Source organism: Anthonomus grandis, chromosome 6 (genome assembly GCF_022605725.1).
Source record: "Anthonomus grandis grandis chromosome 6, icAntGran1.3, whole genome shotgun sequence".
In the NCBI taxonomy this organism is placed as follows: Eukaryota; Metazoa; Arthropoda; class Insecta; order Coleoptera; family Curculionidae; genus Anthonomus; species Anthonomus grandis.
This window is the reverse complement of record NC_065551.1, coordinates 4,904,832-4,919,508: the sequence shown is the minus strand read 5'-3', so window position 1 is coordinate 4,919,508 and position 14,677 is coordinate 4,904,832. Positions and strand designations below refer to the sequence as shown.

Sequence of the window (14,677 nt, the reverse complement as noted above, 5' to 3'; positions counted from 1 at the left end):
TTTTTAAGATTATGTTTTTCGCAACGTGGGTTAATTTTTGAAAACTACATACTTTTTCCTACAAAAAAGGTACTCTTGTTGCACATCGCCCAGAGCGATGGTTTTCGAGAAAATTGAAGGTAAAGAGTTTACTCTGATGGGTTGAAAACTGGTTAATCAATATAAACTTATGAATATGGCTTGAAAAGTTGAAGTAAACCAAATACCAAAATTCCTTATTAAATGCATACTTATTGATTCATTAAAGGTATGCGGTTTTATCACTTAATTTATTTTGCATATGCGCAAGAAAATATTCTGGTTCACAAGTATTTTTGTCAGTTTATTACTGTTGAAGTGTGGGTAAACGTAAAAATTGACAAACTCTGGAATACACTGTACGTGCACTGGAAGATATGCATTGTATTTATGGAACAGCGAACGCAAACGGTCTTTTGGCTAAACCTTTGTATGTCCAAAAATATCCAAATCGCAGGGCATCTTCTCAGCGGATATTTTTTGCGGGAATTCATCAGCGCTAATTTTAATTTTCATCAGTGCTTCTAAGAGACAGAAGTTCATTTGAACCCAGAATCCAAGACCGTGGCCTCAATTTGGCGTTACGCACACCTAATGTTGAGGTGCAATGCAGTCCTAAATATCAGGCACATGTAGAGGAAGAGCCGGGGATATTTTTAAAGCCGGCCCCAGACGATGTGTGTATTCAGCGAATGTACCTTCATACTGCGGCTTCGGCTACCCTCCCACACGCTGCGGCATTCGGGATATATTCCACATCGCATCTTTGTTGGCAAACGTTCGCCACAGGGCCTCAGTTATATAACAGTAGCGGAGAGGAGTAGTAGTGGTTTTTTTAAATAAAAATATGGATAGTGACGATGAGCAAGCGGCTGCGGTTGCGGCCTATATGGTTATTTTAGGAAGCAGCTCGCTGCTAAAAGAAAAAGAAGAACAAAAGAATCGAAGAAAAAGAAGATGGTGGATGCTTTCCTTAAATAAAAGTCGTTCAAGGTGAGTAGCATTTTAGGTATAAAATGTTAAGAAAAATACCTATACCCAAGTAATTCAGAAAAAATATAAAAATATAAAATAGAGAACTTTCCTATTTTTTTTTTCGGAATATGATATATTGCCAACGAATTATTTTATAGAAGCGGCGACATCGCAATGCTGAAAATCAGGCTGTCCAAGATAAGAATCCTAAGCATGGGGATCTCGGTACCTGTTGGAGATACAGCTTCGGTTAAATTGGGAAAAAGTTGTGCACTTTGAAGCGTATTTACATGCCGTTGAGAAACTTCAAAAATTTCCATGGCCTGCTGAGATATTTGGAAAAAACGGAAATTTGCCAATATCGATTTTATTTTTTCCTGGCTTTATTTTAAAAGATATCAAAAAACTATTGAAACTTTCTCATTGACACTTTTGAAGTAGTATGTGATGGCGCTTTTAAATTTTATATCCGACGTTTCGTTTCCGAGAAACCACCATTAACTTTATTTGTTTATATGGCGCGAAAAGAAAGTACTCCCTGTATCTGATTCCATTTTTTATTACAAATTTAACTATGTATCACATGTCACATTTTTTTTGTTAGTTAAAAGGAAAAATACAATTTTTCTTTTTTTTTAAACATAATATTAAGTAGGCTTTGGAAACAAATGCTTTGATACTTTGACGTAAATACCTTTTACCCTGTCACATATTTTATATTAAATATTAATTGCCGTTGTTGTTACCGTGATTGTCGAGGTGTTGTTTGTTGAGTAATTATTGTTATTATTATTTATTGTTGTCGTTATTATTGCTAAAATTGTGTTATTACCTTCAAATATGCCTGGTGGTCATTATAGTCATGAAGAGAAGTTTGACATGCTGTCGTGCTACATTTTGTGCGACAAAAATACTGTAAATACAGCAGCAATGTATCTTAATAAATTTCCAGATAGTGTAAATCCATTTTCTTAGAGTTGGCTCGAAATTTAAAAGAATATGGTTCGTTTAAAAAGCCTGTTTTATCTCGAAAAAAGGAATCTCTTGAAGAAACTCAAAATAATGTTTTACAAGCAGTTATTGAAAACCTCGAGATATCAACCAGGCAAATTGAAAAAAATGTAGGAGTCGCCAAATCTACAGCTCAGTTTATTTTACGTAAAAACAGATATCACCCCTACAAATTTAGAATTTGCCAAGGACCTGGGGATTTCGAACGACGTCGGCATTTTTGTGAGTGGTATACACGTGCCTGTGAAGAGGATTTTAATTTTCCATCAAAAATAATATGGTCCGACGAAAGTATGGTCACTAATGGTATCTTTAACCACCGCAATAGTCATTACTGGGTCCAACAGAATCCGCGTGTTAAGAAAATATCTAGACATCAACAACGTTTTGGGTTTAATATGTGGTGTGGAATTTTAGGAACCAAAATACTAGGTCCATTTATTTACCATTATTCATTAACAGCAGAACGATATCTTAATTTATTGCAAAATGATTTAGAAGACTGCTTAGATGATTTACCTCTGGCACAAGTCAATAGCTGTTGGTTTCAACAAGACGGGGCTCCTGCACATAATTCTGGGCAAAGTCGACAGAACCTTTCGTAGCGTTTTCCTGAAAAGTGGGTTGGAACCTCCAGTGAAGTGTCTTGGCCAGCGCGATCCCCGGACTTAACCTCTTTGGACTTCTTCCTTTGGGGATTTATTAAAAACCGAGTCTATCAACATTCTTTTGGAACTGAGCAGGAGTTACGAGAATGTGTAACGGCCGCTTTTCAAAGTATTACGCCAGAGATATTGCGTGATGTTTTAACTGCTACTGTAAGAACATCATACTTATGTCTAGAAAATAACGGAAACCTGTTTGAACACCTGTTTTAAATTAAATTTATAAAATGCGTTAATTTATTTGCTTTTTTCGTTATTTTTAAAATGTATTCATTATTTGTTGCATATCGTTAGAAAAATCATAAAATATTTGTCTATTACTGGTTACATTTTTTCATTTATAAGTAGTACAATGTACAATGCTTCATTTAGCTTCATCACTCTCTAAATAGATATTAAGAAAAATGTGACAGACTCGGTAACAGGTATTTACATACGTCAAAGCATTTGTTTCCAAAGCTTACTTAAAAAATATACTAAAAAAATAGAAAATGTGCATTTTTCCTTTCAACTAACAAAAAAAATGTGACATGTGATACATCATTGAATTTGTAATAAAAAATGGAATCAGATACAGGGTGTACTTTATTTTCACGCCATATAAAAAAATAAAGTTAATGATGGTTTCTCGAAAACGAAACGTCGCATATAAAATTTAAAAGCGCCATCACGTACTACATCAAAAGTGTCAATGAGAAAGTGTCAATAGTTTTTTGATATCTTTTAAAATAAAGCCAGGAAAAAATAAAATCGATATTGGCAAATTTCCGTTTTTTCCAAATATCTCAGCAGACCATAGAAATTTTTGAAGTTTCTCAACGGCATGTAAATAGGCTTCAAAGTGCACAACTTTTTCTTAATTTAACCGAAGCTGTATCTTCAACAGGTACCGAGATCCCCATGCTTAGGATCCTTATCTTGGACACCCTGTATTTCAGAATGATAGAACATCGTCTGTTACCATGGCAACCAAATTTTTAGAAAAATGCTATATTCCGTTTTCCATATACCTACGCCTAACCCACCATTGACCGTGAATCACCCTGTATATTACTTTTCTACAAAATGTCGGAAATTCAAACCACTATAATACACAAATCTACACACACACACACACATGTTAAAAAAATATTTACAAAAAAACAAAATTTTTCAGAAAAAATTACAGAAAAATATTTTTTTTTATAAATTTTATAAACAAAATTATATGTACTTACCTCTGAGTTTAGGGTTCTTTCTATCTGGTATACGAAAATTTTGCATTTTTTCAAATGCAAACCAGTTTGGTTTAAAAATGTCATTTGTGCCAGCACCAGATTTGTTGCTTGCTTTAACTTTGTTAAGCAGGGTTCTAAATATAGACATTAAAGAATCTTTTTTTTTTTAGATCTGCGATACTTATTTGGTCCTTCTTTGAAAAAGATGAATGTATTTGCACCCAGGCGTCGCCAACTTTGTTCCTATATTCGTGGTCTGGGTATTTTGGGTCCCATATTATGGGATATAATTCGTACAGATCCAAGAATTCAATTACCAAATCATTAGACCATTCCATGATAACTTAAATAAATAACACCAATAAATATTAAAAATATAAATAAAAATAATTTTAATTTTCAAGTAAACTTAAAAAGGCAACTTAACAAAAATATTATACAAAAACACCCGCTGCTAAGCTTGTCGCGACTCTGAAGACAAAATAGGCAAATAAGTGTGCGTAGCTAAGCACACCGTCTGGGAGCTAACGAGAATGAGCGCGACCTCCTTTGATGCGTGGGGGGATCGGAATTGGTCCTACTCGGAATTTGTCCTACGTTTCCGAATCCGGCCGAACGGTTAAAAACAGTGTTGTCAGAACTCTAAAATATTCTTAGCAATGTGACCGAAATTCAGTATTCAGTTCAGGGAGGGGGATACTGTGTGAAATTGAATGTGATACCAACCCATACAACAACTACAACGAATAAGGCCGTTCAACCTAGAACTTATTGTTGTGTGTGTGTGTTGCAAAGATGGAAGGATTTGGTAATCAAAGATTTTTTGATCAAGAATTTATTAATGAAGCCAGAAGGTATGAAACTTTTAATAAAATTTAAATTTAAAATTAAATCAGTTTTATACTTATACAAATTATTATAAAATAGACAATATAATTATGAGAAAAATCGAAGTTTTATGACCAATATGCTCTTTTTTTTTTTTTAAATATACGAAACCTGATCCAACCTAACTCGCCCTAACTTTGTCTAATCAAATGATAACGACTGGACATCAATTTAGGCATTATTAAAATTAATTAGCTACACAACGTTCTGGTGACTTGGGTTGGCCCAAGGTTGGGTTAGGTTTTGAATATTTTAAGAAAATAGAGAATATTGGTCATGAAACTTCGATTTACCTCATATATTGGCTATTTTACTTGGATCGTTACGTTATTGCCCAGCCATTATCGTTAATGTGCGAATTTTTATCATTGACCGTAACATATACACTATACAGAATACCCCATATTTCCATATAACTTAATAATACAGTTGCCGCCCGCGTGCGCCATCTAGCTATTAACAGTTGCGACACAGACAATCCATCGCATCGGTCGCTACTTAGCTGCCGAAATTCGTAAATACGGCGTTGTCAAATATAAATACTCCTATCCTTGCTTCTATATCGAAATACAAACCCAGGATTTTCGAGGAAAAGCCTAACCGTTCCAATCGACCGTAGGACAAAATCTGAGTAGGACTAATTCCGCCTTCTCGATGCGTGCCCTAAGGCCGGGTATACACGATCCGGTATGAACGGTCCGGCGAAAACGGTCCGGCGCCGGATCGTCACGACAACACATAGGTTTTAATAGAAGACGATACATGGATGCGTCAATGCCGGATCGACGGATCAGCGCCGCAGCTTGCTGCGGCAAGACTGCGCGCCGGATAACCGGATCATCCTGGGCAACACACGTACTTCAATGTATCGCGATATACGTTCCGGTTGTAACGCGCGTTTTTAGTTATTTTCACCCAAATTATTACATTATATATCTTGTTTTAACACAGTCAACAATTCGCCAAATGATTTTTTAGACATTCTGTAATAATTAAAAAACTTATTATGATACTGCCGAATATTTGTATGAAATTTGTCGATTTTTTTCTACACCACTTTCAAAATATGGATGCCTTCACGTTATACTGACTCTCGCAAAAAATCTTTTGCTTCAAGACCACAAATAATTCTTGATGAAGAATCTTGCAATGAAAACATTATTTCCCGATGAAAGTCTCGAAGCAATCAAATTTTTGAATTTTTTTTAATACCTATCCGTTTTTAACGCAGTGTGTATCGCGTATATCCTATGCGGTAGAAACGCATCCGTTTCTACCGCATCCGTTGAAACCGGATCGTGTATACCCGCACAACCGACAGCAGTTCGGATAGCGGCCGAATGCCGAATGATACACGCACTTGACCTCGCACACGCTCCGCGAAATACCGCGAATGCCGAACTTTCGCCACATACACACATCGTCTGGGGCCGGCTTAAGGACAATTGCAACGCGGGAAAACGTGAGTCACCATTCTGTCTAGATGACTCTTCATACACAAGTCCTGTATCCATCTTACACCCAAAGGATACAAGCTCTTGTTCGGGCAGACTATCCCGCTCGCATATTCCTAAATAACCGTCAATCTACCCATTCGGCAATTCTGCAATTATTCCGACCTGAGTAACCTAAACAACAAATTATCGGGGCGACCCACAGTGGTCAAAAATGCAAAAAAAACGGACAAAACCCGAAAAATCAAATGTTACCATTCGAGGTAAAATACCTCTACATCTTGTCTAAATGGCGTTAGGTTCCTAAATTTTGGAGAGTCATGTGATTTTATTGAATACCTGATTACACGTGTATCTCGAAAGGTAACCTATTCGAGAATAGTCTGTGACTCAGCTCTTCGTTAAGTTTTCGAGCGCTATGGAAAATCATTGTACAGATTCGAGTTATTGTGTTACAATCATCATACGACATGTAAAATGATTGTAAAGATGTGTACAAAATAAATGTGTTGATAAAATAATGTTTAAAATTTTCCGAATTATCGTAAAAACCGTGTAAATTTGACTGCTTCACGTTGCTGTTTTTGTTAAAAAAAAAAAAAAAAAAAGATTGTTTTGTTAAAATTAAAAAAAAACTTTGTGTATTAAATTAGTTGTGATCGCGCGAGATCCCGCTAAGGTAAGAAGTTTTTCATTTTATGTAAAGTATCATGTACGAAATAGCGTTGACAGAACCTCCCCTTTTTTCCCCCTCACCCCGTAAACGAATATTTTCTGGACTTGCACAGTGTTACAAAACGCCTGGAAATCTGGCCATCAATCGAATTGTCGGTCCATTTACTTGAAACGTTGTATCTCAAGGTTTTTGGGTTCGTTAAATCCGATTTTGACATGAGAATCGATAAATTCAACATGGCGGATCCAAAATGGCGGACATTTCTTTGAAAAAAAGATTGGATTCACACCAAATCGCGCTAAAGGGGGGTTTTTATGCTCGTTGAATTTGAAATCAGAAATAATATATTCAAAATGGCGAATCCAAAATGGCGTACATTTCTTCGAAAAAAAATCAGATTCACACATAATTACGCTAAAGGGGGGTTTTTATACTCGCTCAATTCGAATTTGACATACATGAGTCATTATTGGAACACTTCATTTTAGAATGGTTCTGTTAATTATGAAATAATTCGTCTTCATCTGGATAGTCGGTTGTGTACTGATGATAAGATGATACTGATAAAAATTCGGGTGTATACATGGGGATCTCGTAAACCGTAAGAAATACAAGGTCGATTAAGTTCAAGGCAAGTTAAGTTCAAGAAAGTTAACTTAAGTTAAGGGCAAAGTTGCGCAAATTAATACCCAATAAAATGTTTCATTTATAGACAATAAAAAGTGGAAATGAGAAAGTCATTAATTTTTAAATATCTTTTTAAATAAGCTCAGAAAACAGTAAAAACGATTTTACAAAAATTAAGTTTTCTTCAACCATTTCCGAAAGTATTCGGAATTTTAAAAATTTTAAAAGTGCGTTTTATTGGGCATCTATTTGCGCAACTTTGCCCTAATTTAATCTACCTCGCATCTCTTACGGTTTGCAAGATCCCCATGCATATAAACGAATTTGTAACATCCTGTATAGCTTAACGAAGATACTATTATGATACCTACTTTATTTTTCTAATTACGTAAGGTAAGTTTTATTTCATCATGTTATGTAAAAAAAACCCACATAATAAACTTGCCAGTTTATGTAAATTAATAATATTGGTTGTGGCATAAATTTTTAAAAACTAAAATAGGAATGTAAAAATTATTTCAGTTGAAGTCAAATGATTCCTCTTAAATATTCTCATATAATATTTTAATTTCAGAAATAGATTCAAAAAGTTGAAAATTTTAAAATGGTTGAAATTACATGGAACATACAGTTACTCCCAAAATTATTTGGACAACAAGTATTTTCAATAATATTCTTGCATTATAATTATAATATATAAAATCTGCAACCTAATTATAAATATGAATATTTCCTAATGACTGGTATATAATTACGATATATTACAATGTACATAGTCAAACAGTATTTCAAGATACAAAATTAATAAAATATGCAATCTCTCAAAAGTATTTGGACACTGTATAAACTTTTTTAATAAAAAGGTGAAATGTAAGAAAAAATCAGTATGCATCTCTGTTTACATTGAAGGCAACATGTCGAGTAGTATAGAAAAATAAGCAATAACGTGCGCACACACAAAAATGAAATCGAGAGAAACTACTATTGCTGAGCGTAAAATTATAATTAATTTGTTTAAAAAGGGCCAAACTTATCGGAAAATAGCCGAAACTGTAAATAAATCATGCTCTACCATTGGATATATTGTGAAAAAATTTAAAGATAAAAATTTAGTGGGAAATAAACATCGATCTGGTCGTCCAAGGAAGCTGACTCTTCGTGATGAACACTTTATAATGAGAGAGATAAAAAAAGACCCCTTTATTAGTGCCCTGAAAATTGTGTCGGAACTACAGAGAAGTTTATGAAAAGAAGTTGGATCTGAGACAAGAGAGTTATAAGAAAAAACAATTTTCATGGCAGAATAGCGAGGAAGAAGCCATATCTTAGTAAAATGAACAGATACAAATACATAAATGAGCGTCCTGAGTTTTGGAATCGCGTGGTTTTTTCGGATGAAACGAAAATAAACCTTTTTTCATCAGATGGCAGAAAAATAGTGTGGCTTAAACCTGGTACCTCCTTGCAATCTTAATATATTTGTCCCACCGTGAAACATGGAGGCGGTTCCCTGATGTTTTGGGGATGTTTTGCAGCTGGTGGAGTAGGAAATATCTGCCCAATTAATGAAATTACGGACAAACACAAGTATTTGAATATTTTAAAAACCAATTTACGCCAAAGTGCTTTGAACTTAGGTTTAGAAAATAATTATGCTTTTCTTCAAGACAATGACCTAAAACATAAATCGGAAATAGTTAGATTGTGACTAGTCTATACTATAATGTTCCTAAAGTTTTGGATTTTCCCCCTCAATCACCGGACATTAATCTTATTGAAAACTTATGGCAGGCGTTAAAATCTAAGGTTCAAGTACATAATATAAAAAATAGGCAAGATCTGATTAACCAAGTTTTAAATGAATGGAATAAAATCTCTGTAGATGTCATTAGTAAACTTGTTCCATCCATGCCTAAAAGACTAATATGTGTCATAGAATCGAAGGCTTTTCCTACTAAGTATTAATTTAAAATTGTGTGGTATTTATTGTATTGTATAGGATTGTTCAGTAGTCTTTAAGAAATATTCAAGATTATCATCAGGTAGCATATGTTATTCATTATATTCTAAAGTGAGATTGTTGTTAAAAATAAATTTTGTCCAAATACTTTTGGGGGTAACTGTAAATAAAACATCTAAATGTACCGCTAGGTGTAGAAATATTTTTAAAAGGTACTACTATTGCCATTTTTATTTTTCTACAAGATGTTGAAAATCAGGAAAAAGTGAAAAGAAGAAACCCAGAAATTTAAATTGTCCAGCTAGGTTAATAATTACAATTCATCGTTTTTTTGAGAACTCCAAGGCTAAAATACCGGTTGATAAAGATTATCCATGCACAATAAGTAGTAGAAGCTCTTAGAAGAACGACCTTTAGGCGTAGGGGTAAAACAAAAAATTATTAGTTTGTTTGAAAAAGGCCACTCTGCTTCATCAGCATATCATACTTATTATATGGAAAAAATGTCAGAACTGGATCCTAAATATAACGAGGTATTATTTGAGCGCAGAGTTTCCAACAAAAAAAGATGTGTTCCATATATGGAAAAAAAATTTAAAGAACTTTATTGAAAACGTACTGGGTGGGCCTAACATGTTGCCAACACTGGAAGAAATTTTGGCCTCAGAAAAACGGGTTATTTTTAAAATAGTACAAGTCGAAAATCAACATGCAGTCGGTATATGTACAAAACTAATGCAAAGAGCTAAAAAAATCTCACAGGCGTCCGATATAATATTTGTAGATGCCACTGCAAACTGGAATACTCAAGATCACAAGGTCTATTTTTTTGTAACACAATCTTTTGAGGTAGGTGGTATTCCATTGGCAACTATATCAGCAACACTCAAAAATCAATTATTTTTGGGGCAGCTGTGGAAGCATCAATTAGTATTATTACTGTTAAATTGGAGCCATAAGTAATAATGACCGATGATGATCTGAATGAAAGAAAAATTCTACAAAAATATTTTCCTACTTCAAAATTATTGTTATGTGCCTTTCATGTGCTGAACGGAAGAATGTATTTTAGTGATAACATTATTTGTTTAAAAAACTGCTAATAAACTTTAAATAAACTTAATCCTACAGCAAAAATTAAAATGATGGGATTTTAATTTTTGATGGGGGCAATAAACGGATGAGAAGCAGGTCCGGACGAATTGTCTGTTATTTAGCAGTCTCGCTTCGGCCGTAACCGAACGGACGGATTGACGGTTATTTAGGAATATGCATCCCGCTCGAGTCATCTTCTGTCGTTGGTTATCAAAAAAAATGGTACAAGAATCCCTTTTTTGACAAATAATATTTTATGCATGGATGAAGCTAAATTTATAAGAAATGGTGGCATTGGTGGTCTGATGAAAATTCACATGCCGCTGCTGAATCGAATTTCCAACATCGATTCTTCGTAAATGTGTGGTGCGGAATTATTGACAGAACGTTGGTTGGACCCGCTGTATTATCACAGCGTCTTACAGGAGCAGGGTATTTAAATTTACTACAAAACAATATGCAAATAAAGGATATTCCTTTGAATTAATGAATGCATATAATTTTTCAGCTTGACGTAGCTCCCGGACATTACAGCTACAGCACATTAGAATATATAAATATGTATTAATTTTTCTATTCAAAATTATGGATACCACAACATACCAAAATATCTTCTCCATCTCACCATTCCTCCTGAAACACCCTGTAGACCGTCAACCAAATATCTTCAAAACGGTTAAAGCTAAACGACTAAAACGAGCCGGACATGTTAAAAGACTTATCCAGGGTTGAGAAAGTTTTCTATAGGTGAGGTAAAATTCAAACAACTTTGTGTTTAAAATTTCTTTATTCGCTTATAAGAAAATCATAATTCAAACATTTTTATTAACTAAATAAATGGACATAACCAGCAACTATAAGCTATTAATTTTCACAAAAATTAAAATAACAGGTAAAAAAATCGTAGTATAAAATTCTTGCTATTATTCTTTACAATATTAACATCTTTAATGTTTACAATAATAATGCAATCTTTAACAAAAACTATGCCGGTTTTATTTATATAAAAATAGTGTTAATGTCTTGGTCACAAACACAAACCTATTTTTTTATTATGAAATTCTTTATTGGTACAGACCACGCTCCTGTAACATACAATCATTTTCTAATGAAAGGGAAGACTATTGGTTAATAAGAAATAAAAAACAGATTGAGCTTCTGATTGATAACATAAATATCAATATCTCTAGAAAAGAGGATAATGATGTTATTCAATATCTTTCCTCAATAAATTTTTATTACACGTGGGACATCAACCAGTAGCTCATGTCTGAGTTATATATTATTTCATTTTATTAAGAAATTATACTAATTATATAACAGAAAAATAATGCCAACATAATATGATTTTATGAAAATTAACAGTAAGTTTATTGTATTAAAAAACTATGTGTTAAAATAAAAAAAATATGACAATCATTAATTATTTATATATCTACGTACATATTAGTGTCTTTAAGTATCAGACCTTATAGGTATATAAATAATTTGCTTTACCTACATTTTGTAGATAAATCCAGTAAAATAACAAAAAAAAACAAATAACTCAATACAGAATACACATACTATAAATCTTGCTACAATAAAATACAAAATATAATTTTGGTACATAGCCGTAGTACAAATAGGTACAAGTCAAAAATTGTAAATAAAAGAATATTTATAACGGACAATAAAATAACTAAATAAAAAAGTGGTTTAGTGCATGTAGTGCTTTCTCCAGCAAGTGTGATTTCAAAGGCTTGCGAAATTCGTGAAAAGATTATATGAACTTTATTTCGAATGTCAGATGATTCTGTATTTTTTTGTATTGTAAATATTACATGTGAGAAACTGAACTGAGGAATTTCTGAGGTGAGCAAAATAATTTTTTTATGAAAATGTCGCTTTAAAAAGTTGGATGCCTTCATAAACTTTAAATTAAAATAAAATAAATGCAAATATTAAATGGGCTATAAGAAAAATTATCAGAATAAGTTGACCATGTGCCATGTGCAACTTACCTAGATTGGAATGTGGCCTTTCTTTGGAATTTTTATGACAAAATAACACAGGAAACCTTAAAAACTCTGTCAGTCTGTTTCTTTAAAACTGCCCTCGGCAAAACTTTAATTTAACTCACAAAAAAAATCAGACCTAGATATGGTATTTCCTTTGTAAATCCACTCAAAGCGAAACCAGCTGAAGTCTTCAACTCTTAGCTGAAAAATGACCCATTAACCCAAATCTGTCGAAATGGATCCCCTCCAGATTTTACCACGTTTAAGACATCTGTCAACCTTGGAATCTTACTGAAAATATAGACAATTCCTGCATGAAATAAGTAGTACTGTAAGTATGTACCAGCCACAATAAAACTTAAAGAGGTCTTGGAAAGAAAATCAGTATTTGGGTTTGACAGTTACTTTGTTTACTATTTTATTGAAATGAAGATTCACTACACTTTTCCTACAATAAAATTATGTGAAAAGAAAGAGCAGTAAATTCTGCACAACTGACTATTGCAGACATCACACATAATAAAGTCTCATTCTAATTTTCAGATCGACATTGACAAAGGCAACCAAAAGAAATCAGACACCTGTACAACCTCACAATGCAAGATCAAGGTACCAACAATATCAACCTAGTCAAGATTATGCTTTAATATGAACTTGATTCCTAATAAGTAGTTACTGCTATAAAACAAAATATATATCTATCCATTAATGTCTATATTCTGTTCTGATATATTTATACATATATTTGCCATTTAAATACATTGGCAATAAATTGGTTATTTTCTAAACAGATCAAAATTTTATAATTATTGAAACCTATACAATTATGGTTGATTTTTCTATGGAGCTTACCCTTTCTTATAAGCTCAAACTCTGTTTGCTTTTGACTTTTATAACCACTAATCTAAGATTTTGATAAATGAAAGAAGCTTTATTAAATTATATTAAAATATTTCAAATTTGAATACATTGAGTTAAAGTGTTATGCTCACAAAAAAAAACTGTAACAATATCTATATTTCATTTCTTTTATTTTATAATCTTGATTGTATTTAGATGACTAAGTCTTTTTTCTTTTATTTTATTTTATTATAATATTTCTGTAAATTTGTAATTATATAATGAATAAAGCCTAAGATATATACACCGTCTCTGAAAGCTTTTTAGTTAGATTAGTCGCTCTAACGAGCTGTAAACAGATTAGTTTTTTAGCAATTTACAAAAGAGATGCAATCTAAATATAGGTATAAAGATAAGATTTTTATACCTAATTTAAAATATATATTCTTTTTATACATGGTGGGCAAATATTTTTGAGCGGTAGTGTATAATTAATAATGAAACCATTGAATTCATGAAGAGACCTATATATGGTTTACCTGATATTTATATTCAATATCGGCTGAAAAATGGACAAAAAACATATTAACCGATTCATCCTCAAATTATCCTTCCCACGTTATAAACCAAGTGATTGAGGCAGCTTTTGAGGCTTGGGCTAATGTTACTGATTTAACATTCATACGAAGTTTTAAAAATCCTGAACTATCAATTTCATTTCAATCAAAAAATCATACAAATTCGTTCAGATGTATAAAAGGTTGCACTTTACCCAAATAAAAATAATTCTTGTGTCGAAATTCACCTTGATGGTAGTGAAAGCTGGTATTTAGGTTTAGACCATAGACCGCCTATTGGACAATACGATTTGCTAAAAACTTTAGCTCATGAAATTAGATACACTTTAGGATTGGGTCATTCAAACATAGTTAACGCTCTTATGTTCGCTTACTTTAATCAGTATAACACATTAGATCAAGATGATGTATTGACTGTACAACACCTATATGGACCAAAAAAAGTTAACGACTCCACAGCCACTCCTCACACCACACTAAGATCTGAAACGAAAACGTTTACGCTTATCACTCCATACATGACAACTGCTGATATTATCGTATCTTCTAATGAACTGTGTCTTACACCCTAAGGAATTGTTATTTTTAGTTATGCATCAAAATTTGTAAATTATATATAAAGATAAATTATGGAGGAACTAGAGACAAGGGCATTTACTACAAAAGACATGTC

General features: G+C 32.9%; 1 protein-coding gene across 1 annotated transcript in view; it reads left to right on the top strand.

Moving 5' to 3' along the window:
• The window catches only part of LOC126738015 (integrator complex subunit 6), a 169,288-nt gene extending 155,803 nt beyond the window's left edge, over positions 1-13,485 (top strand). Inside the window, exon 17 of the mRNA XM_050443175.1 lies at positions 13,130-13,485. Within this exon, the coding sequence (XP_050299132.1) occupies positions 13,130-13,140 (11 nt within the window). The 3' untranslated portion in view covers positions 13,141-13,485. The remainder of the gene's footprint in view (positions 1-13,129) is intronic.
• The last annotated feature ends 1,192 nt before the right edge of the window (positions 13,486-14,677 follow it).